Source organism: Rhinatrema bivittatum, chromosome 1 (genome assembly GCF_901001135.1).
Source record: "Rhinatrema bivittatum chromosome 1, aRhiBiv1.1, whole genome shotgun sequence".
Lineage (NCBI taxonomy): Eukaryota > Metazoa > Chordata > Amphibia > Gymnophiona > Rhinatrematidae > Rhinatrema > Rhinatrema bivittatum.
In genome coordinates this window covers 487,504,946-487,531,250 of record NC_042615.1, presented here as the reverse complement: position 1 = coordinate 487,531,250, position 26,305 = coordinate 487,504,946, and the positions used below count along the sequence as shown (strand labels likewise).

General features: G+C 46.7%; 1 protein-coding gene across 9 annotated transcripts in view; it reads right to left on the bottom strand.

Moving 5' to 3' along the window:
• Positions 1-26,305, bottom strand: part of HUWE1 (HECT, UBA and WWE domain containing E3 ubiquitin protein ligase 1) — a 907,188-nt gene that overhangs the window by 67,264 nt on the left and 813,619 nt on the right. For 6 of the 9 annotated variants that reach the window (XM_029607938.1, XM_029607972.1, XM_029607960.1 and 3 more), the window contains 5 exons: positions 13,634-13,730; positions 13,226-13,411; positions 12,893-13,138; positions 12,288-12,405; positions 11,751-11,891 (listed from right to left, as the gene is read on the bottom strand). In XM_029607938.1, coding sequence (XP_029463798.1) covers positions 11,751-11,891; positions 12,288-12,405; positions 12,893-13,138; positions 13,226-13,411; positions 13,634-13,730 — 788 coding nt within the window. The remainder of the gene's footprint in view (positions 1-11,750; positions 11,892-12,287; positions 12,406-12,892; positions 13,139-13,225; positions 13,412-13,633; positions 13,731-26,305) is intronic. The other 3 variants (XM_029607967.1, XM_029607977.1, XM_029607989.1) reach the window with 1 other exon arrangement.

The following is a 26,305-nucleotide window of genomic DNA, read 5'->3' as shown; positions in this document are numbered from 1 at the left end:
CTGATACCTGTCGCTGACATTCGAGAAGCTGTCTCAAAGAAGTCATAAGCAGCATGAACTTCATGTTTACCCGCCTCTAGGCCTTTATGTAATATGGCATTGAGACTGTCTTGCTGCTGTTGAGGAAGAGTGTCAGCTACTTCTTGAACCTGCTTCCATAGATTCCTTTGGTATCGTGTCATGTACAGTTGGTATGCAGCTATTTGTGACACTAGCATAGAACCGTGAAACATTTTGCGGCCTAATATGTCCAGGAATTTTTTTATCTTTACCAGGTGGTGTGGAAGAGTGTGGTCGAAGTCTTCTGGATTTCTTTTGTGCAGATTCAACTACCACTGTCTGATGGGGCAGTTGTGGTTTTTGAAATCCAGCGATGTGTTGGACCAGATAAGTTGCATCTGTTCTTTTATTCACTGGCTGAACAGTACAAGGATGTTCCCAGAGACGATTTATTTTATTTATTTTTATTTATTTTAGTTTTTTCTATACCGGCATTCGTGAGAGTATCACATCATGCCGGTTTACAATAAACAGGGGAGTGATGAGAGGTATAGTTAACGAAGTAAATAACAGGCGCTGAACCAAAAAACAGTTACAGTTACAATAAAACAGGGATACGTACAACTTGGAGCAGAGAAGTGATAGGAAGATTAACATAATATATAAACCCAAATTTGACGAGGTACATTACATTTACAAAGATTTGACTTTGTAAATGTAATGTACAGCTTTATTTAATGTACGATGTATTTAATGTAATGTACAGCTTTATTTAATGTACGATGCTGTAGATCTACCTGTACCTCGTGTACTGGGATTGCCACGACTTCCGTTGGAGCATCAACAAATTAGAGAACTTCCAGTGTTTTGTGCCTTGTGTCCTCCTCTGTAATAAGATCAAATGGAATTGTCTCTGACATTTCCCTAATAAAATTGGCAAAGGAGAGGTCCTCTGGGGGAGATTTTCTCCTTTCCTCCGGAGGCGATGGTTCTGACAAAATATCCTCCGTGGATGTGTCTGTGTCTACATCTTCTCATGTGTCAGATCAAGATCCTGAAGGATGGAAGAAGGCTGGTGTAGGACGTATAGGCACCGATGGATTTTTCAATGGCCTCGATGGATGGCACGGAGGCACCGATGGAGATTTCGGAGGCACCGAAGGCATCGATGGAAGACGTGGGCCTCTCAGTCCAGAGAGCCCTGATGGACCATGCATCGGTTCAGGCATCGATGAAATGGGACTGGAATCTAAGTCCTCATCATCTGAAGAGCCATGTCCAACTTGGCACCTATAAAGTCTAGCCGTGGAGACGGACAAAGATGCGACTGGGGAAGCTGATGACAAATCCCAACATCTACAAGGTCTGAACCATCAGGGCCAGTGTGTTCAAGGCCCCAGAGTTGGAGTTGCTCCGGATTAGCCAATCGTCGAGGTATAGAAAGATATGGACCGAGTGAAGCCTGAGGTAGGCAGCCACCATCGCCAAGCATTTTGTGAAGATTAGGTTGATTCCAGCCAAAAGGGTTGCACTGTGTACTGAAAATGTGCTGCCCCCACTAGGAAGTGGAGGTACGTCCTGTGGTTGGGGACAACTGCAATATGGGAGCAAAGCCAGCCTTCTCTTTGGAGGAGCGGGATCAGCGTGCCCAGAGACACCATTTTGAATTTTTCTCTTGTGAGAAACCTGTTTAACACCCTGAGGTCGAGAATGGGGTGCAAGCCGCCGTTCTTCTTCGGAATGAGGAAGTACCTAGAGTAGAAGCCGTGGCCCCGCTGCTCACAGAGGACCGGTTCTATCGCGCCTGCTGCTAGAAGGGCAGAAAGTTCCGACTGAAGGACAACTTGATGGGTGGGCGAACCCCACAATGGACATGGGGAGAGGTCTCTGGGAGCCTGCTGAAGTTCAGACGGTAACTCTGGTGGACAATGGAAAGGCCCAACTGTCCAATTTTTGAATGAAGATTTTTTGGCTAAAATAGCTTCTTTCACCTCACTTTTTTGCCATGCTGGCAATCGTTTGACCTTCCTTCCACCTCTCTTAATACGTGGCATATATTTGGACTGTGCTTCTAAAATGGTATTTTTTAACAGTGTCCACACCTGTTGCACACTCTTAACCTTTGTAGCTGCACCTTTCAGGTTTTTTGGGTTTTTTAAACTATTTTTTTCATTTTATCTAAGTTTTCCTTTTGAAAGCTTAGTGCTAGAGCCATGGATTTACTTACTGCACCCTTCCAATCATTAATTTAAATTTGATCATATTATGATCACTATTGCCAAACAGCCCCACCACTGTTACCTTTCTCACCAAATCCTGTGCTCTACTAAGAATTAGATCTAAAATTGATCCCTCTCTTGTCAGTTCCTGAACCAATTGCTCCCTAAAACTCATTTATTCCATCCAGGAACTGTCTCTCTCTAGCATGTCCTGATGTTTCACTTACCCAGCAAATATTGGGCTAATTGAAATCTCCATTACTGCATTACCAATTTGGTTAGCTTTCCCTAATTTCTCTTAGCATTTCACTGTCCGTCTCATTCATTTTGGCCAGGTAGCTGGTAGTATACTCCTAGCGCTATACTCTTTCCAACACACAAGGGATTTCTACCTATAAAGGTTCGATTGTGCATTTAGTTTCTTGCAGGATCTTTATCCTGTTGGACTATGCTATCCTGCACATAATGTGTCACCCTGCCACCAAGTTGCTCCTCTCTATCACTGCAATATAAGTTGTACCCTGGTATAGCACTAACCCATTGGTTATCCTCTTTCCACCATGTCTCTGAGATGCCAATTAAGTCTGTGTCATCATTCACTGCTATACACTCTAACTCTCCCATCTTATTTCTTAGGCTTCTGGCATTAACATACAAACATTTCAAAGTGTATTTTTTTGGTTTGTATTAACATTCTGCTTTTCAGTTGACAGGGATAAACTGGAATGTTTTACCTCAGGTGAGTCTAATTATAGGCACTTGGACTACCTTATTATTGGAACCTCTCTGTTGGGATGCCCAACTCTAATGCTTCATTAGTAACCTTCGAAGATACCTCCTTCCGAACCATGAGCTGCTAAGTGACTGCTTTCCCCTTTGATTTAGTTTAAAAACTGCTCTCTCTCCTTTTTAAAGGTTACTGCCAGCAGCCTGGTTTCAACCTAGTTAATGTGGAGCCCATCCCTTCGGAAAGACTCTCCCTTCCCCAAAAGGTTCCCAGTTCTTTATAAAACTGAATCCTTCTTCCTTGCACCATCGTCTCATCCACGCATTGAGATTCCTGAGCTCTGCCTGCCTCTGGGGACCTGCACGTGGTACAGGGAGCATTTCACATTTCAAAGAATGCTACCCTAGAGGTTCTTTCTACCCAAGAGCTAAACATTTGGCTACCAGAAACTCCCTCCCATATTTTTCTATGTCGTTGGTGCCAGCATATACCACGACAGCTGACTCCTCTCCAGCACAGTCTAAAATCCTATCTAGGTGTTGCATGAGGTCCATCACCTTTGCACCAAGTAGGCATGTCACTAGGCAATCCTCACATCCCCCAGCCACCTAGCTGTCTACATTCCTAATAATCGAATCACCAACTATGACGGCTGACCTAAGCCTTCTTTCCTGGGCAGTAGCCTTGGGAGACATCCTCTGTGCAAGAGGACAATGCACCACCTGGCGAGCAGGTCCTTGCTTCAGGATCATTTCCTGCTGCACCAGGTTGATGCTCTCCGATCAGGAGACAACCTTCCTCCAAGGCAACACCAAGGTTGCCAGACTGGAGTTGGGACTTGGCTACTATTTCCCTGAAGGTCTCATCTATATACTTCTCTGTCTGCCTCAGCTCCTCCAGGTCAGCCACTCTAGGCTCGAGAGATTGGACTCGTTCTCTGAGAGTCAGGAGATCTTTGCATCGGGTGCACACATACAATTTCACACCAGCGGGTAAAAAATCATACATGTGACACTCTATGCAAAAGACTGGGAGGCCCCCTCTTGCTGCTGGACTGCAGCCTTCATCTTAAATTTGATCAGTTCATAGTTAAGTTTTAGGATGCTATGGGAGTAGGACTGTGTACAATTAGGGTCCTTTAACTGTATTAGTGTATTCACTATTTATCTGATAGTGACCTACAAGGAAATGATTAAACTCTTGATAAGGCATAGGGAATTTCTGAATTTAAGTTAAAAGACTGATTAATTTTTATTTATTTTTATATGGCAGTCCATGCAAAGCTCAATCCATATTCCCTGCCAGAGCCATCTTGTCCTTGCCACCTGTAGCACTCAGAAAAGCAGTTTCCCCCTAAACTTTAACAAATTTGGTGACTCACTAACAAAGGATGTTGAAAAGATTCCTCCAAGCTCTAAAGTCCTGTTCTCACACTGCTGTGGCCTGCCACCACTGAAACAGGGCCTCCAATGAAACAGTTTTTGTGGGTTTTTATTTATTTATTTTAAACTTTGCTGCTCCAGACACACAAGACAACTTAAACATACAGCTCCAAAAAATAGGCAATAAGGAGACAACTAGTGCACTACAACAGATCCTATTGGATTTGGGGGGGGGGGGGGGGGGGGGGAGATTCTGAACCAAACCTCCTGGAAGCCTCCTGGTGCTGGACTGCTCAACAGAGGGAGTGAGCGACAGGCTTTCAGCTCTGGAGCTGCACTTTCAATTGAAATTGAAATAGCCAAGGACCCTGTTCAGCTAAGGGAATGAGAGCCAGTATCACCTTGTTCAGCCTACCAAGTCTGAGTTCACAGTACAGGATGCTTGTCCGCTATCTGCTGGAGACAGAATACTGGCAGGCTGGTGTCAGCATGGAGGAATACAAGGATTGACACTGAGCAAGTCTGTTGATCTCTGTCTCCATCTGCTGGTTGGTCTCCAACTGTTTGGATTGGTTTGACTGGATGAAGAGAAACAGTTCTTGGTCTCCATCTACTAGGAGGAGAAGACCCAGGTATTCTGGTCTGGTGAATGCTAAGGAACTCAGATTACACCTTGCTAAGGGAAAATGCAAGTAAGCATCCTGTGGCCAAGAGAATACAGGAAATCTTTGTATGACCACCTTATTCAGAGATCTGAATAACTTCATTCTGAAATGGTGCACTTTAACAAATTTGTTCAGCCTTTTCAGGACTGAAGCCCATTGGAGTAGGCTGTTGCAAACCTCTCTGCTAGGAGAATCTGGCCTGAACTATCTTCAGACAGAAAACCTTAGAAAACAAGACCTTGACCTTTACTACACCCTTGGGAAACTAGGAAAACATTTTGTCCAAGACCTTACTGGACCATATTCTGAAACTATGACCAAGGCTTGAGGTGCTCATAAGTAACCTTCCAACAACTGACCTTGTCCTGTGGACATCCCTTACATGGGAGCTACTATTAATGAAAAGTCTGAATTGTTTGAACTGGGAACCTTTGGAGAAACAAACATTCTATCTTCTCCAAGAGTCCCTCCTGAGACACTGAAGGAAATAAAACTTATTCCAGAGCAGGAAGGCCTTCCAGCCATCTGCTACCAGTCTTCTCTAGTTCTGACCAAAACAGGATATTTTTCCTCAAAAAGGAATATCGAGAAGACAACTTTTTAATAAAGCCTCTGTGGAAAAAAAAATTAGGTTCTTACCTTTGATAATTTTCGTTCCTGTAGTACCACGGATCAGTCCAGACTCCTGGGTTTGGCCCCCCCTCTAGCAGATGGAGACAGAAGTTTACAAACAAAAACTCCGCCTATATCTAGGCCGGTGCCACCTACAGTCCGGCAGTATTACTTAATGTCAGAGCAGGAAAAAACACAAATCAAACTGGCTAATGAACCTTCTAACCAGGACCAACAACACCGGTCCAACAGAATCATCATTACCGGTTCTCAACTCCCAACTGGGAAAATGAACCCGAGATACCGATAACAGACAGAAAAGAGCATAATATCAAATAGACAGCAGCCCACGTACACCATGGCCTCTCCCGATAGTAGCACTTAACCGGGCGGGTCTCTGGACTGATCCGTGGTACTACAGGAACAAAAATGATCAAACGTAAGAACCTAATTTTCTTTTCCTGTACGTACCTGGATCAGTCCAGACTCCTGGGATGTACCCAAGCGCACTTCACCTGGGATGGGATCCGGAGAGGCCCGCTCTAAGCACACCTTCTCCAAACCCTCCCGCACCGGGAGCCTTGACATCCAAACGGTAGTGCCGGGAAAAAGTATGCAAAGATTTTCACGTGGCCGCCCTGCAAATCTCTTCCGCCGAGATATGACGACATTCCGCCCAGGAAGTGGCCTGAGAGCGAGTAGAATGGGCACGCAGCCCCAACGGCAGAGACCAACCCTGCAACATATATGCCGAATTGATGGCCTCTTTCAACCACCAGGCAATGGTAGTCTTGGACGCCGCACTGCCCCTTCGAGGACCACTCCAGAGCACGAAAAGATGATCGGAAACCCGAAACGCATTGGTTACCTCCAGATAATGTAACAGGACGCGCCGCACATCCAATTTACGGAGGTCCTTAGCCAAGGGATCCGAATCATCGAGTTGCAAGAACGACGGTACCTCAACCGACTGGTTGACATGGAAAAAAGAAACCACCTTGGGTAAAAAGGAGGGAACCGTACGCAAGGATACCCCTGACTCAGATATCCTCAAAAAGTGCTCCCTGCACGATAAAGCTTGAAGCTTGGAAATCCGACGCGTCGAAACAATGGCCACTAAGAACACCACCTTCAGTGTCAAATCCTTCAAGGTGGTTTTGCAAATAGGCTCGAACGGAGCGCCAGACAAGGCCCAAAGGACAAGATTCAAATTCCAGGAAGGGCAAGGCTGACGAATCGGAGGCCGCAGATTTTCGCCCCTCGCAGGACACGCGCTACATCGGGATGAGCCGCCACCGGTTTCCCCTGGATCAAACCACGTAAGGAACCCAGCGCCGCCACCTGGACCCGAAAGGAACTACATGAAAGACCCTTAGACAAACCGTCCTGCAGGAACAGAAGGATATCCGGCATGGTCGCTCGCGTAGGAACCATGTCCCAGTCTAGGCACCATGATTCAAACAACTTCCAGACCCTTACACAAGATAACGAAGTAGACGTCTTCCGAGAGCGTAATAGAGTAAAGACCACTGGTTCCACATAGCCCTTAGATCTCAGCCTTTGCCTCTCAAAAGCCAGGCCGCTAGACAAAAGCGATCGACCTGGTCGAAACACACGGGTCCTTGGTGCAGAAGATCCGGAACATACGGGAAACGGAGAGGCTCCTCTACCGCCAGGTTCAGGAGGTCTGCGAACCATGGACGCTGTGGCCACTCGGGCGCCACCACTACAAAGTCCGCCGAGTGTGCCTCGATCCGCCACAACACCTTTCCTATGAGTGGCCACAGAGGAAACACATAGAGAAGTACGTCCGTCGGCCATGGAAGAGCCAGAGCATCGACTCCCTCTGCTGCCGTCTCCCGCCTTCGAGCAAAGAACAGAGGCATTTTCGCATTGCGGAAGGTTGCCATCAAATCGATCGCGGGTGTGCCCCACCGAGCACAAATGAGCTGAAAGGCGTCCTCCGCTAGCTCCCACTCTCCTGGATCCAGCCAATTTCAGCTCAAGAAACTGGCCTGAACATTGTCTACCCCAGCTATGTGGGAGGCTGCGAGACAACTGAGATGACGCTCCGCCCAGGCGAATATGAGACAAGCTCCGGACGCTACCGCCTGACTCTTGGTTCCCCCTTGCCGGTTGATGTACGCCACCGTGGTCGCATTGTCGGACAACACTCTGACTGCCCGGCCGCGAATGAGTGGTAGGAACTCCAGAAGAACCAGCCGAACCGCTCTGGTTTCCAGACGATTTATGGACCACGACGCCTCCTGAGGTGACCACTGCCCCTGTATTGAACATCGTAAACACACCGCTCCCCAACCGAGCAGACTGGCATCCGTGGTAATGACCGTCCAAGACGGGATCTCTAAAGGAACCCCGCGACTCAAGTTGGCCGGACACAACCACCAATCTAAGCTGTCCCTGGCTGCCAGAGTCAGGGGCAGGGGCAGATGAAATTCTTCCGAGACCGGGTTCCATCGGGAGAGCAACACTGACTGTAAGGGCCGCATATGGGCGAACACCCAAGGTACCAATTCCAGTGTCAACGACATGGACCCCAACACCTGCAAATAGTCCCAGACAATGGGCACCTGCTTGGATAACAATCTGCGAACGCGCGCTTGCAATGTGAACATTCCCTGACGCGTGTCGAACAACGCTCCCAAAAACTCCAGAGACTGCGACGGCTTCAACTGACTCTTGGAGACACTGACTATCCAACCTAATTTGTCCAACAATTGGAGAACCCGTTGGATCGCCGCCCGGCAGAGCGTCTCCGACTTGGCACGGATTAACCAATCGTCCAAATACGGGTGCACCAACAGACCTTCCCTCCGGAGGTGCGCTGCCACTACCACCATAATCTTGGTGAACGTTCGAGGCGCTGTGGCCAGGCCGAACGGGAGCGCCTGGAATTGAAAATGCTGCCCCAGCACTACAAACTGAAGGAACTGTTGATGCTCTGCCCGAATGCCGATGTGGAGATACGCTTCTGTGAGGTCCAGGGAGGCCAGAAACTCCCCCGGACGCGATCACCGACCGTAGAGTTTCCATTTGAAACCGAGGAACCCGCAGACATTTGTTGACCCCCTTCAGGTCCAGGATAGGCCGAAACGTTCCTTCCTTCTTTGGTACTACGAAGTAAATGGAATACTGGCCCCTGTGAAGTTCGTTGACCGGAACGGAAACGATCGCGCCGAGCTCCCTGAGGCGAGCTAGTGTGGCCTGTACCACCCGTCGCTTCGCTGAGAACCCGCAAGGGGATACCAGCAAAAACGGAAACGGCCTGTGTAAAAAATCTAACTCGTAACCGTGTCTTATCACATCTAGGACCCACTGGTCCGAAGTGATCCTGGTCCATTCCTCGTAAAAACGGCTGAGATGCCCCCCAATTCTGGGAACGGAGGAATGGACCGGCCGCCCATCATTGTGCAGGTTTGCCCCCTGCACAGGCTGACCGGCGCCCGAACGACCGAAATGGCGCCCGCGAAAGGACTGCGAATAAGATTGTTGGCGCTGTGAACTGTGACGAAAAGAAGAAACGGATCCCCGGGAGCCTCGAGGCCGGCGACTACCGCGAAAACGCGACCTGGAAGGGGCAGCCCCCCTAGACCGCGGCCTGTCCTCCGGTAACTGTGAACCTTATTCTCCCCCCAGGGACTCAATCAAATCTTCCAATTCTTTACCAAATAACAGTTTCCCCTTGAAGGGCAAGGAGCCTAGCCGTGCTTTAGAAGTCACGTCCGTCGACCGATGTCGTAACCACAACAGCCTCCGTTTGGCCACCGCCGAAACCATCGTCCTGGCCGAAGTGCGAAGATGATCTTAGAAAGCATCCGCACTATAAGCAATCACCGCCTCAAAGCGACCCGCTTGGCATGCTTCTTCTGGCGACAGAAACTCATTGGCCAAGAGCTGCTGTGCCCAGCGGAGGCCTGCCCGAAGGGAAAAATTACTACAAATCGCCGCACGAATTCCTAAAGCCGAGACTTCGAAGATCTTTTTCACAGCTGCACCTCCAGCTTCCTGTCCTGCAAATCCTTAAGAGCAGTACCTCCGGTGACCGGAATGGTGGTTTTCTTTGTGACCGCCGCTACTGCCGAGTCTATCTTCGGCATGCGCAGCATGTCCAGGGCGTCCTCCGGTAATGGATAAAGCTTATCCATCGCCTTCGCCACCTTCAGCCCCAAAACCGGAGTATCCCACTCCTTAAACAGCAAATCCAAGGCAGAAAAATGCAAAGGGAGGGCTAAAGGAGGCCCCCGGAGCCCCAAAACGATCGGGTCCGTTACTCCGAGCCGGGACTCCTCCTGCGGCACCTGGATCCCTAATTCCCCCAGAATTTCCAGGATAAGAGGCCCCAGCTCCTCCTTCCGAAACAAATGGATCACCTTCGGGTCATCCCCCTCGGTAGCATGGGCCCCTCGGTCTCCGTCCCCATCAACCCCCCCTCGGAGGCTGGGACGGAAGATCTGGATCCCCGGACGGGTCCTCCTGCTCATCCGTGTCCGTGGATGAATCCAGCTCCCCCCCTGGGAACCAAGGACCGGAGTGGTCGAGCCCTAGTCTGGCCCTCCGACCCCGGACCTGGTTTGGACCTTTTCTCTGCCCGAGGCCCCGAGTCCGGAGTGGAGGTCTCCCATGCCCTCTTCTTGGCCCGTCTATGGGCCTTGAAGGCCTTATGCATAAGAAGCACGAACGCGGACCCAAAGGAAGAGTCCGAGTCCATAGCCTCTTCTTCCTTCCCCTCAGAGGGATGTGGAGAGAAGGGCCAAATGGCAGAAGTGCGACTGTCCCCCTTGGGACTCCCCCCACTGCGGGGATAACCTTGGCGGAGGGTCGTCCTCCCTCTCACACGCTAGCAATGCGCCTGCCGCGGCTTCCCGCGGACCTAAAATGGCCGCCGTTCCCGCCGAAACCGCCGGCGAGGAAAACAAAATGGCACCCAGACCCGGCGTCCCCGAAGCCGGTCTGGCACTAATCGCTGGTCTGCCGACCTTGGGACCGGCGCGTACCTGCCTGCTGCCCCGGGACCCTGCCGGCGTCACGGACCCCCCCCCCCCCGCCGGAAACGCATGACGAACAAAGGCTGTCCCTTGACAGCTGCGTGGCCGCAGACCCGACATGCAGCTCTCCGCGGCATTGCAGCCCCAACGAGGAGAAGAGGTTAGGAACACTACAAAAAAGAAAAATCTCCCCGGCGACGGCGGTCCTCTACCTCCCCCCTCACAGAAACAGGACAGGAGAGACTAGGCACAAACAAAAGAAAAAACAGGCAGTACTTTTTTTTTTTTTTAAAACACAGACACAGTTACCGGTAGATCAGGTCCGGGCCCAGCCGGAGGGAGGGAACCAGGCACCCCGATGTCACCCCCAGCCCTGATAGACGCTGGAAGTGGAGCTCCCCCACGTAACAGCGGCCTCAACCAGAGGGGATGGTCCCCTCAGGGCCTCGCTACCCTCTGGGAGGCAGGCTCGGTGACCAGCAGGCAAGCCTCTGCGGTCCGAGCCCCAATCCGTCGGCTTCCTACTCTCAAACTGCCTTCTCTTTTTTTTTTTACACACTACCACCTAAATCTAGGCCTCAGCACAGACTGTAGGTTTGGCACCCTCTCCACCTGCTCGGAGACAGAAGAATACTGCTGGACTGTAGGTGGCACTAGCCTAGATATAGGCGGCGTTTTTGTTTGTAAACTTCTGTCTCCATCTGCTAGAGGGGGGGCCAAACCCAGGAGTCTGGACTGATCTGGGTACGTACAGGGAATGGAGGTTTGCTGTCGCCTCCTTACAGTTGAAAATCCTGGATCCTGAAAGAAATTCTAAATGAGGAGCTGAATCCCAACAGGTCTCAGTCTTTGAATGAACAATATACTGGGAAGGAGCAGCAGACTTGGTGCTGGATGTTAGAGAAGTAGGCAGATTTTAAGAGATCTTAAGTGTGCTGATCTCAACCCAAAAAGGAAAGATATAACTCAGTTGTCCAGACTAATGGAAAAAAAAAAGACGAACAAAGTTTTGAAGCGCTGTTGGTGTAGATGTATAACCTTACAAAACTTCTGCAGCATGCAATGCTACATTTCATATTTCACATGTGCTTGTATTGGAGAGTACTGATTTCTATCACAAAGGGGCATCCTACACTTACAATCTATTCTTCATCTCCTCTGGAGACTTTCTGTGCAGCTCACGATATGAGTCCTCAAAGACGTGATCCCGGCGCACATGGACTGCCATGTCCTCCTTCCGCAGTCCCTCATCCAAGCGCTCCAGTTCTTGGCGGAAATATCTATTAAGGAGCAACAGAAAATAGCCTAATATTAGGCACACACAAAGGAAAACAGCAAGCAAGAGAAACTGAAGCAAGTCATTTTATCAACCTTGACAATGTCTTAAAAGTAACCCTTCTTGGCTATAAGACTCAGATTCTTCACACATTGGTTCAGAGAAGATGTAGAAGTCACTACCCACACTGTATGCATTACATTTCAGAAGGCATTACATGTGTTGCACAACAAAACACTGGAAACTGTTTTTTTCATCTAATTAGAATACATATATAATACACATTTGCAGCTTCTGAACCTTAGCAAGCATAGCCAACAAGTCTATGGGCTCACTCCCTCCCTACCCCATTACTGGAATATATTAATAAAATGAGGGGAAGATGTTCTCTTTAACCTACTTGCGTTTGACATCGAAATCTAAGACTCTGATGTAGTCCACCAGCACAGCAAAGGGCCCATCGGCAAGATGAGTTGTGGACTGGCGAAGAATCTGGTTTAACACAGTGCGATGAGTTTCTAACAAAGAAGATAAAACATGAGGCCCTCTCACTGGTGCAGGCATGCATAACTTCCCTCCCTACGGCACATTTCCTGCACATATTCTACATTTCATGGCATTTACACTTTTCCCTCCTACTTGTTCTACACACCCCTATACATTCACACCTTACCTCTTATAGCTCATTACTTGTTGCATACCCCTTCCTCTTTTACAGCTCACCTCCTTTCCTATAACTATTCCTCACAACCTGGCCATGCAGACTCTTTCCTCCTACAGCTCATCTCCATCCTCATGCTGCCTTCTAGTAGAGATCCCTGGATATATGCTTCTCTCTTGGTTCAGCACAGTTCCTCACTGTGCTAGAGACAGTGCTCAAAACAATACTCCAGACGACAGTGCTCATTTTACTTAGAGCTAATGACAGGAATTTTTAAGACAAACTGAAATGACCGTGCACTTAGTTCCTGGCATCAGGATGTATCTGGGAGTTTCCGTACTGACCTGCAAATCGAAGGAACTTCTGTGTATCAGGAGGCAGGCTGGAAGAGATATGCATAGATGAGGGCTCTCGCGAGAAGAAGGGGTCCAGTGAGGAAGGTGTGGCAGGAGTCAGGGGGGCTGGGGAGAGTGGAGGTGGCTCATCCTTTATGTGCGACAGCTGGCTCTCCCGTGTATCCCGTGCAGGGGGCTTGCTCTCTCGCTCTGTAGCATGCACCAGGAAGAAAGCTTCCACGGCTGGTTGCAGCACTTCAAGGGAGAAAATCAAGCTGAGTTTACTGCTGATGCATGGCACATGGTTAGTTTGTAAGAGCAGTTTGCTGAGATTCTACTCACCTAGCACAGCATGCTGATCATGAGACTCTTCTAGCTCCTTTAGACACTCTCCTAACATGTCCCACAACTCATCCAAGATCAACTGCTCGCTTAGCAGTGGCAGTTCAGGAAGTCGCTCCTCTTTCTCTTTCTCCTCTTGCTGTGATCCTTCTGAACCTACAGAAAGAGGGGAAGGACCATCATCCTCTATGGGAAGATGGAAGGGAAAACAGGTAGAGGCTATGGTTGTACAGAGCTACATCCTGTGCTACTGGAGGGGGAAGGGGCGTGAACAGAAGCATTCATCCATAGACCACACATTCCATGCAGATAGAGAGGAAGGGAAAGAGCAGCAGCATAGTCTTAGATCACAAACTATATTGCTGGAGGGAAAAAGGGGAGGGAAAAAGAGCAGTAGTGTATACTGACCGACAGACTGTATGTCTTGCGTGACTGGAGAAGGCTGATCCACATCCATGGGAGACTCATCTCTCCTTGCAGACCCTTCTGCTTGGTTGGCTTCAGACTAAATAGATAGAAATAAGTTAGGGAAATCAAACCCGGGATAGGACTTTTCTTCCAAGAAAATCACACTGGCACTTACATTCATGAAGGAATATTTATGAAAATGCAGGGATGGGGTACTAACACTGGGGGCCTTCTAGCAACATGACTCCAGGGTGCTTAGAGACTGAGCCCTTTGCTTTCATAGCATCTCTGCACTAACAGAAGAGGCCTCAGAATTTCACATCTATGCTCACTCAGTCTTAATGTTACACCTTCAGATTATTGATTTTGTTCATTTTACTACAAGTCATTTAAGCACAGATAGGCTGTGATAAAAATAAGAACATAAAAGTACCATGCTGGATCAGACCAAGGTCCGTTGAATTCAGCATCCTGTCTTGAACAGTGGTCAGTCCAGGTCACAAGTACCCAGCAGATCCTCACTTCCACGGTTAAGTGATGGCTTTTCCCAAGTCTATCTGGTTAATAATTGTTTAATGGATTTTTCTTCCAGGAGTTTGTCCAAATCTTTTAAAACCCACTATGCTAGTCACCTTGACCACATCCTCTGCAAACAAATTCCACAGCTTGACTGTGTACCGAATGAAAAAAATTCTTTCTACTGAGTGAAAAAATTCTAAAACTTGTTTTAAATCTGCGGGTTGTTAGTTTCATGGAGCGTTAGTTTGAAAGGATAAATAAGTACTCCCAATTTGCCCATTCCACCCCAGTCATGATTCTATAAACTTCTAACATAATCCCTGTATCTTTTCCAAACTATTGAGCCCTACCCTAATCTCTTTTCATGGCGGAGCTGTTCTATCATCTCTCATTTTGGTTGCCCTCCTCTGCACCTCTTCTAGTTCAGCTATATCTTTTTGAAATGGGGCATTCAGAATTGCACACAATACTCAAGATGTGGTTGCACTATTCATCAATATAAAATTATGATATTTTCAGTTTTATTCTCTATTCCTTTCCACATAATTCCTAACATTCTATGTGTTTGATTGCCAGTGCACACTAATCTGAGGTTTTTAAAGCATTATCCACAAGGAATCTTTCCCAGGTGCTGATTTCTAATAAGGAACCTAACATTGTATACCTGCGGTTTGGATTATTTTCCCTATATACATCACTTTGCACTTGTCCACATTAAATTTAATCTGCCATTTAGATGCCCAGTCTCCCAGTCTTGTAAGAGCAGCTTGCTGAAATTCTTCAAAATATGCTGTGATTTTAACGGCTTTGAATAATTTTGTCATCCACAAATTTGATTACGGTACCTCACTCATTGTTCCCTTTTCTAGATCATTTATAAATATGATAACATAAGTACTAGCACAGATCCCTAGTACACTCGAATATTGACCATTTGGAAAAAGAAAAATTGGTTCTTACTTGCTAATTTTCGTTCCTGGAATACCCCAGATCAGTCCAGACTCCTGGAATGTACTCAAGCTCCCCTATTATGGGTGAGTATATGATAGCCTTGCTCGAAATATACTGTCTCCAAAAACTGTGGCATCCAAATCTTGGACATACAAACAGTAAATTACTGGTGAAAGTATGTAAAGGCTTCCAAGTTGCTGCCCGATAGAATTCTTGAGGCAAGACCAGCTGACACTCAGCCCATGAGGTTGCCTGCACCCTAGTCAAGTGAACCCTTAGAACCTCTGGTACCAGATGACCTCTACAAATGTATACTGAGCCAATTGTGTCCTTCAGCCAGTGTGCAATAGTACCCTTAGATGCTTTGCATCCCTTCCTGGGACTCCACCATACCACAAAGAGATGGAAACTATTAGTTACCCTGAGATACCTCAACACCACCCGCCTCACATCCAACACACGAAGATCCCTCGCATGTGGCCCTGACAAAGCCAAATAAGGAAAAGCGGGAATTCCATCATTTGACTAAGATGAAAAGCTGAAACCACCTTCAGCAGAAAGGAGGGCATCTTTTGCAAAAACACTCCACTCTCCGTAAACTGCAGGAGGAGGATCTCTTTCAGACAATGCCTGAAGCTCTGAAATTCTTCTGGACAAATTGCCATAAAAAAACAAAACAAAAAACTACTTTCAGGGCTAAATCCTTTAGTCCAGCACCCTCTGGACTAAATTAAGATTCCACGATGGACACACCTTCCACACCGGAGGCCAGAAGCGTTTTGCCCCACAAAGAAATCAAATCGCATCCAGGTGGAGGCCAAGGACATTCCCTGCACCTTATTGCGAAGACAGCCTAGAGCTGCCACCTGCACCCAAAGGGACTTAAAGGCTAGACGCTTCACTAGGCCTTTTTGCAGAAAGTCAAAATATGGGAAACTGAAGCCTAAGTAGGCTGCACGCCTTGTTTAACTTACTGCTTGGCATGCATCAAGGTGGCAATGTCGTTTTGAGAATAACCCTTGCATCACAAGTGTTTCTTCCCAAAAGCCAAGTTACGAGACAGGAGCGATCTGTCATATCTGAAAATATTGGACCCCGATGTAACCACCTCAGGCGACTAAACCTTAACGATCCATCTATTGTCAAGTTTACTAGGTTGCGAATCACAGCCAAAATGGCCACTCCAGTGTCACTAGAATTATTTCGCCTGGGTGTCTCTCTATGCACCTTAGTACTTTTCCCACCAGTGGCCATGGGGAAAAAACAAAGATGAATCCCCGCAGCCAGAAAAGTATCAGGGTACCGATTCCTTCTGCTCTGTGTTCTCGCCTGTGACTGTAAAACCACATCGACTGGGCGTTTTGTCTCAATGCCACCCAATTCATATGTGGTGTTCCCCACCTGACCCGAAAAAGAAGAAGCATTGCTTTGCCCAACAGCAACCACTCTCCGGGGTCAACTTTTGCCTGCTGAGAAAATCCACTTGCACTTTTCCACCCCAGTTATGTGAGATGCTGCCAGAACTGTCAGGTGCTACTTTCCAGTCAGTGAACTAACTCCTGAGCTTCCTGAGAAATCATCTTGACTTTTAGTCCTTCCTTTTCAGTTGCTAGATGCCACCGTTGTTGCACTGTCTGCAAGAACTCGAGCTAGCCGACCTCGAAACTGAGGCAGAAAGGAAAGCAAGGAGCAGCACACTGCTCATCTCGAACCGACTACGATGACTCTTCCGACAACCATCTGCCTTATGCGGTCTGCCCAGACACACAGCTCCCCAATTAGATAGGCTGGCATCGGTGGTCACTATCACTTAATCCAGGATTTCCAATTCCATCCCTTTACAGATTGACCGGACCAAGCCACCAGGAAAGACTGGACCTGGACTCCCCCCCTGAGGGGGAGGAAATTGAAACTCCTCTGATAACGAATTCCATCAGGAGAAGAATGCAAACACCCAGGGAACCAGTCCTAATGTTGATGCTATAGAACCCAGATAATCTCAAACTCTGGGCACCATGAGTCATAAACAAACAGTGCCCTTAACTCTGCAGCTTCGCCATCGCTCCTCTGTGTGGAACACCTTGCCAATCCAGATGTTGTATCGAACCCCCCAGATATTCCAAGGTCAGGGATGGCATCAGATGGCTCTTTGCTAGGTTCACTACTCATCCCAGAGCCCTCCATCTCTCTAGGACCTGCTGTACTGCCAGCGGTCCACTGCCTTTGCCGAATGAGCCAGTCATCCAAATATGGGTGTACCAGTACTCCTTCCTTCCAAAGGACTGCAGTCACCACCACGACTTTGGTAAATGTGTGTAGTGCTGTTACAAACCAGAAAGGAAGGGTTCAAGACTTGAAATGCTCTTCCAGAATCAAAAACCTCAGGAATTTGAGGTGCTCCTGCCTGACTGGGATATATAGATACATCGGTGAGGTCTAGTGACGCCAGGAACTCTCTCTTGTGAACTGCTGCAATGACTGAACGCATTTCCATATGAAACCATGGCACCCTGAAGGCCACATTCACCATCTTTAAATCCAAAATGGGTCTGAATGTTGCCTCTTTTTTCCGGTCCACAAAATAAATTGAATACTGACCTTTCCCCCATTACCCCTAGCTGCCACGAGGGGTCCATCGTGTCATAAACCGCCACCTGCTTGGTGTGGGAAGCGTAAGGAGAGACAAATTAGGCTTCCTTCATTAGGCAAGAAAATTATTCTCTTCTAAGACCCAGTAGCCTGCTGTGATCCTTGTAAAAGTGGCCTAATCACCCACCAATAGCTGAAAGAGGACTAGCCTCTATTCATTGAGTAGACCTGGCCTCCCCAATTCCCTGATCAGGGGTATCACAAGTCAGTTTCCACCACTTGAAAGGACTGGTCCTGCCCAAGCTTTGCCTATTACTGCTAAAGATCCTTTGGCCTGCCGATATCTCCTATAGTCTATAAAATGCAAACAAGCCGGAAAGGATTTCTTTGACCCCTTTGGCTTGTCTTCCAGCAAATTATGCCCTCTGGACTCTCCCAGATGCTTCACCAGCAGCTCTAAATCCTCCCTGAACAACAGTTTGCACTTGAACAGAAGGGCCCCTAACAAACTTTGAGCAAACGTCTGCAGACCAGTTTAACCTTAGCAGCTGCCTGGCAGAAACTGCTGACATCATAATTCTGAATGATGTCATAATCAAGCCATACAAAGCATCCGCCACATAGGCAGAAAATGTTATAAAGCCTCTGTATCGCTCCATGGTGAGACCGCACCTTGAATACTGTGTACAATTCTGGTCACTGCATCTTTTTCACTCAACGCACAATAAAGCTCTGGAATTTGTTGCCAGAGGATGTGGTTAGTGCAGCTAGTGTAGCTGGGTTCAAAAAAGGTTTGGATAAGTTCTTGGAGGAGAAGTCCATTAACGGCTAATAATCAAATTTACTTAGGGAATAGCCACTTCTATTAATTGCATCAGTAGCATGGTATCTTCTTAGTGTTTGGATAATTGCCAGGTTCTTGTGGCCTGGTTTGGCCTCTGTTGGAAACAGGTTGCTGGGCTTGATGGACCCTTGGTCTGACCCAGCATGGCAATTTCTTATGTTCTTATATAGTTGCGATGGAGAAGGTACAGAGAAGGGCAAGCAAAATGATAAAAGGGATGGGAACAGCTCCCCTATGAGGAAAGACTAAAGAGGTTAGGACTGTTCAGCCCGGAGAAGAGACAGCTGAGGGGGGATATGGTAGAGGTGTTTAAAATCATGAAGGTCTAGAACGGGTAAATGTGAATAGGTTATTTATTATTTTGGATAATAGAAGGACTAGGGGGCACTCTATGAAGTTAGCATGTAGCACATTTAAAACTAATTGGAGAAAGTTCTTTTTCACTCAACACACAATTAAACTCTGGATTTGTTGCCAGGGGATGTGGTTAGTGCAGTTAGTGTAGCTGGGTTTAAAAAAAAGATTTGGATATGTTCTTGGAGGAGAAGTCCATTACCTGCTATTAATCAAGTTAGAAAATAGCCACTGCTATTACTAGCATCAGTAGCATGGGATAGACAGTTTTTGGGTACTTGCCAGGTACTTGTTGCCTGGATTGGCCACTGTTGGAAACAGGATGCTGGGCTTGATAGACTCTTGGTCTGACCCAGTATGGCATGTTTTTATATTCTCTGAGTGCTCTATCTGCTTCATGGAGAATGATGATGTTGCCTTCACCTGCAAACTGCTGAACCCAGGGCAAACAACTCTCTGCCTATAACTGCTACATACAGCAACCCATATATCCAAGGCAGAAACCTCAAGAATCCTCTTGAGGAAAGCTTTCGGACTTGCACATCTTTCTGTGCGGTGAACCCTACCACTGGAAAGGTGGTTTTCTTGGTCAACAGTGAGACCGAAGAGTCAACCCTCAAAAATCAACAAAAGCTCAAGTGCTTCCTCCGACAACAGGTACAACCTTATCATTGCCCTTCCAACTTTCAGACCGGTCTCCTGAGTGTCCCACTCCTCGACTACAGACTTGTGGAAGGGAAAGGTCTTACCCGGACCTCTCAAGCAGTTTATGACAGGATCCACTCCATCCTCGTCAGACTCTTTGTGAGAAAGTTCTATGCCTAACTCTTTAAGCACAAGTGGAATCAAAAGCCACAAATCTTCCCTGCAAACTAGATGGACCACCTTAGGTTTGTCCCCTTCAGCTACCTGTACTCCTCCTGATCCAGATCCGATAAGACCTGCATGGACTCTGCTCCCAGAGACCCATCTGGTGGACCAGTCTCATCTTCGGAGTCCTCAGACTCCTCGATGGGGCTGCTGTGCGGCCCAGTCAAGCCGAGCACCCTCTGGATGCTAGTCACCCTCCGGATGCTGTCACCTTGGGCCATTTAGTAGGCCATGAACCACTTTGCAGCTGACCCTGGGTATGAGAGCGCTTCTACCCTGCTGCTTTCTAGCCAGATAGACTCTGAAGAAAAGGCCTGGGAATCCTCAGGATCCTCCCTTGAGCATCCTCAGAAGCTTCCTGCTTCTCTGCGGGATGGCTGAAACTAAGGAAGGAGGGGAATCCCTTGTCTCCCCAGGAGCCTTCTGTGCTGCTGTGAATGTACCCAAGATGGCCACAGTTCCCCACATTCACGGGAAAAGGATCTGCAGCAGCTCTTGACAAGCATAATGGTCTTTAGAACTGAATCAGATTGTGCACTATTATGCACAGAATCTGTACATGGCAAAGCTGAGCATGCACCGTCCGAGCTGCCCTATCTCCTGGAGATGCAGTGCACACGTGCATATGTCCACACAAGCGGCAGGCCTTGCCTCTATCCTTGGTCAGCCCCATGTTCCTCCCACACGGGCTGCTTCCTCTCTGCTCGCCGTGGCAGACTCATTAATGCCAGGATCCCCAGCTACCACAGGCTCTCACCTGCATCTGGTGTGATCACTGATCACTCAAGTCCTGCCGGAGTCTAGAATCCCTCTCCAAGTTGCCTGTAAGGCTTTTATTTTATTTTATTTTTTTAACTTTACAGATAACAATTAGAGTACTTTCCTTAATGCTGTAGAACAGCTGCTGTTTTCCGAATGTTCTCTGGAGGATCAAAGGAACTGGACCACCAAGTAATCGAAACCCCCTCAGTGACACACCAAGGATCACCAATTCCTTGCTCGTCCACCTCATCCAGGGACCTAACAACCCTCTCTGAGGAAGCTCCTATTAATCTCTATTATTCCTCCCCCCCTCCCCACTCCGGAATGCAGGTTCTACACCTCTACCATCTGCTGGAGACAGAAATACTGAGGGACTGTAGGTGGCACACTAGGTTAAGTAGCAGTGTCAGTAAAGCTTTTCTTCTCTATCTTCATCTGTTGGCACGGAGGCAAAACCCAGGAGTCTGGACTGATGTGGGGTATGAACAGGAACTGACCATTTCGACCTGCTCCATTTACTGTTTTTTTTAACCAATCCACAATAAGACTCTGCATCCTATCCCATGACTTTTTAATTTCCTGAGAAGTCCTATTAGGGACTTTTCAAATGCCGTCTGAAAATCCAAATATACTATATCACCTGGCTCACCTTTATCAAAGTTTCTTTTCACCTTCAAAAAACTCTAAAAGATGGTAAAGCAAGACTTTCCTTTACTAAAGTCATGGTGACTGTTCCCCATTAAGCCATGTCTGTCTATATGGCCAGTAATTTTGTTTATAAGAATAGCTTCTACCATTTTCTCTAGCACCAAAATCAGGTTCACTGGTCTATATAGTTTCCCAGATCATCCTTGGACTTCTTTTTTCACAGTAATTAGCTTTTAGTTGCTCAGAATCACCACCAAAGAATGTTTCTGGTGTGGGTATGTCCAATATCATCCTAATAAAAGCTAAGGCAAAGAAATAATTCAGGGCTCGATACTGAAAGATATCCAGCAGACAGGCCGATACAGTACAGTGCACTCCAATGGAGTGCACTGTTAACCCGCGTTTGGACGCGCGTTTTTGACGCGCTAGCTTTACCCCTTATTCAGTAAGGGGTAATAGCACGTCAAAAGCGCGTCCAACCCCCCCGAAACTAATAGTGCCCGCAACATGCAAATGCATGTTGATGGCCCTATTAATTATTTCCGCACATTTTACTTTCAGAAATTAGCGCCTACCCAAAGATAGGCATTAATTTCTGCCGGCACCGGGAAAGTGCACAGAAAAGCTGTAAAAACTGCTTCTGTGCACACTCCAACTTAATATCATGGTGATATTAAGTCGGAGGTCCCAAAAGTTAAAAATAATCAAAAATTTAAAAAATTTAAAAATCGGCCCACGGCTTGAAAACCGGATGCTCAATTTTGCCAGTGCGCGGTTTCCGAACCCGTGGCTGTCAGTGCGTTTGAGAACAGACGCCGGCAAAATTGAGCGTCGGCTGTCAAACTCACTGACAGCTACCACTCCTGTCCAAAAAGAGGCGCTAGGGATGTGCTAGTGTCCCTAGCGCCTCTTTTTACCGCGGGCCCTAATTTAAATATTTTGTTTTAGTGAATCGCGCACACAGGAGAATTGCCTGTGCGTGCGCCGGGAGAGCGGGCGCTTACCCGCTCTCCCGCGAAATTTACTGTATCGGCCTATAAGTGAGTTAGCTGGATAAAGACTCATCCAACTGATTCAGACCTGCCACTGAGCAAGTCTAACTTATTAGGTTAACATAGCCGCATAAATCTGAATATTACTACTATCTGGCTATACTAACCCAGTGGTCCCCAACCCTGTCCTGGGGGCCCACCAGCCAGTCGGGTGTTCAGGATATCCACAATGAATATGCATGAGTGTGGATATCCTGAAAACCTGACTGGGTGGTAGGCCTCCAGAACAGGGTTGGGGACCACTGTATTAACCAGATAAGTAGCTCCTCCTTGAAATTCCCATTTCCTGCCTACCACTTAGCCAGCTAAGTACTTATCTAGATAAGGGGTAGCTGCTAAATCTGGCCAGATATTCAGCCGCCACCACTTAGCCGGATAAGTGGTGCTGAATATTGATCTCTCAGTTTTGCTTTTTGCTTGTCCTCCCTGATCATCTATTTTACTCCCTTGGTCATCTACAGGTTCAGCTGACTCAGTTATAGGTTTCTTTTTTTTTTGCATCAAATGTTTTGAACAAGTTTTTTTTTTAAATTCGATTTTACCTCTAAATCTTCTTTTCAAATTCTCACTTTGCCTAACTATTTAACTTATTACTGTTTTACATCTAACTTGCCAGTGCTTATGCTCTTCAATATTTTCCGCTTTCCTTTTTTTATTTAAATATGCTCTTTTGGCTTTAACTGTCTCCTGTACCTCACAATAAAACCATGCTGGCAGTCATTTGGTCTTCCTTTGACACCTTGAATGCAAAGAATACATTTTCTCCATAGACAAAGATGAAAGACAATTACATAAATAGGTGACATCTTTAGATGGTATTGACTTAGAATATGCTCTCCCCCTATTCAGAAACATCCAGATGTATTTCTGGGCATGCTCACTGTCACTGTGCAAGTCCCTTTGTCAAACTCCTTCTGCCTAAGCAGGCAGAACATTTTTTTTTTCAGTCACCCTGCTGCCGTGGGATGATTTGGCCTTTCCCCCCCCGCCTTGTGTCATTTTTTCTCTAACATTTTTGTTGTATATACAATATGTTACTCAATATGTTACTCAAAAAAGTTCTTTGTTATATGTAATTGCCCACAAGCAAGCCTATTCAACTGTTCTCTGTAAACCGATTTGATTTACATATAATGTAAGAAGATCGGTATATAAAAACCATAAATAAATAAATAAGTAAAAAAAAAGCAGTTATTTTACTTTCCTTCATCATGTCAGGAAAGAAACCATTCAAACTTTATACTAATTTGTAAGCACAAGCTGGCCAGTGTGGATATTCACAAAGTCTGATATTCACAAAGTCCAGCATCCACTCAACAATGCCTGACACAGACAGCTTCTCAGACAACCCCACACGCAGACAACGTTTCAGGACTCCAGCATCCACTCAACAACTCTTGTCTCAGACAGCCTCTCAGACAACCCCACACGCAGACAACCTTTCAGGACTTCAGCATCCACGCAACAACGCCTGACTCAGACAAACAAACTCCTCAGACAACCCCACCATCTTCGCAAATGATGCCAACATTCAATACAAATCAAGCTTCCAATATGCTTCCTACCTTCCCAATCCCAATCCTATATCACTGCCTCTCTCAGAAAAGAACACCAACCAGTCAAACATACCATCGTAACCTAAAATCTCTCACACCAATCCTAATCACTCCGATAACCCAGCTCCTAGGACTTACTCTATTTACCCTATCACTATTCAATGCGCAATCCTTAACCAAAAAATCACTAATCCTCAACGACTACCTCAATGACTCTAAGCCGGACATCTGCGCAATAACGGAAACCTGGCTGAAACCCTCAGACACCGCAATAATAAACCAACTTCCAACGCAAACGTACGACATATTCTCTCTTCCCAGACTGAAAAAGAGGGGAGGAGGAATCCTCCTTGCAACTAAAAAAGACCTCAGGTTCTCACACCATCCGGTCCACTCCGACACCAAGCTTGAAATCGGCTTCTTCACATCACACCAACTTCAAATCCTTCTCATCTATGCCCCCCCAGGACTATTAGAATCTGATCTCTCACCCTTCATCGAAATAACCACTACACTCATCAACCTAGACACTCCAGCAATAATATTAGGAGATTTCAATCTCCATATAGACAACCCTTCTCCCTCACCAAGTTGCCAAACACTGCTCCTAGCCCTCTCAGCGATGGGCTTCACCCAAACGGTCAACAGTCCTACACATAAAGCAGGTCATATGCTGGACCTGATCTTTATCAACAAAGGCATAAAATCGTCCTCCCCGCCAAAAAATCTGAAGGTACCTTGGTCAGATCATTCCATGATCTCCACATCATTTCAGCTGGAAAATTCGAGTGCCCCTAATACCCCTTCACCTTCCTTTCTCTACAGGAAAGCTTGCCAATCTGATGAACTCACCAAACAATTAACCAATCACCTCACAGATATAGTCCTCTCAGATCCCAACACGGCCCTACGCTCCTGGAATGCAATCACAGAAAACATAGCCAACAAACTTTGCCCTCTAACAACTAAAAAATCACACCCAAACTCCTCCAAAAAACAACCATGGTTCACTAACGAACTCAGAAGGCTCAAACAAAATTTAAGACAAAAGGAATCCAACTGGAGAAAAACCCCAAACGCCAACACACTCTCAACTTACAAATTCACGCTTCACCAGTACAAGGCCTCCACATACAAATCAAAGAGAGACTTTTATGCTTCTAAAATCCACAACTTGGTCTTCGACGCCAAAGCCCTATTCAACTATGTATCCACCCTCACCCAAATACCCTCTCCAGAGTGCCCTAGTAACCAAGCTCAATCTAAAGCTGAAGAACTTGCACTATTTTTTCAAAATAAAATCACGAATCTTCTGACTCAACTTCCTTCCAAAATCGCCCCCCTTCCATCATCTCTACTGCCTCCCATCAAAAACAATCACCTCGTATTCTTTGAACCTACCACAGCTGCCGAAATCCAAACTATCCTTAGAAGAATGAAACCTTCTTCGCACCCAGCGGACCATATCCCTACCAAACTTCTTCTTTCAATCCCAGACACTATATCCAAAACACTGGCAGACATCATCAACTGTTCACTCTCTCAAGGTGCCTTCCCTGAAGACCTCAAACAGGCCTCTCTCAAACCACTCTTAAAAAAACCAAACTTGGAACCAAATGACCCTAACAATTACCGACCTATAGCCAATCTTCCTTTCATTGCCAAGATTATGGAAAGGCTGGTGAATTCCCAATTATCAGACTACATTGAAGATAACAAACTGCTATACGCCTCGCAATATGGATTCCGCAAGAACCTAGGCACAGAATCCCTCCTCACCTCCCTCACAGACCTCCTTACTCTTGGCATAGACAAAGGACAATCCTTCATATTGGTCCTTCTAGATCTTTCAGCAGCCTTTGATACCGTCAATCATTCTATTCTCTTAAACCAATTATCTACAATAGGAATTTCTGGATTGGCGCTCTCCTGGTTCAAATCGTTTCTCACTAACAGAGGTTATAAAGTTAAAATCCAAAATAAAGAATCATCACGTTTCGACTCGACCATTGGAGTCCCTCAAGGCTCCTCTTTATCCCCTACACTCTTTAATATTTACCTCATGCCTCTTTGTCAACTCCTCACCAACCTCAACTTAAATCACTTTCTTTATGCAGACGACATACAAATACTGATCCCCATCAAAGAATCTTACTCAAAAACACTTGATTTCTGGGAGTCCTGTCATCAAGAAATCAAAAACCTCCTCAACAGCCTAAATCTGGTACTTAACTCCAATAAAACAGAACTATTACTCATTTCTCCGGAGAACAACAATCCTTCAACTTGTCTTCCAACCAACCTACAAACTACTCAAGTAAGAGATCTAGGTGTTCTAATTGACAATAAACTAAACTTCAAAGCCCACATAAACAAAACAACCAAAGACTGCTTCTATAAGCTGCATGTTTTAAAAAGGATAAGACCCCTCTTCCACACCAAAGACTTCAGAACCATCCTCCAAGCTCTCATATTCTCCAAATTAGACTATTGTAACTCTACGTTACTTGGCCTCCCCTCCTCCTAC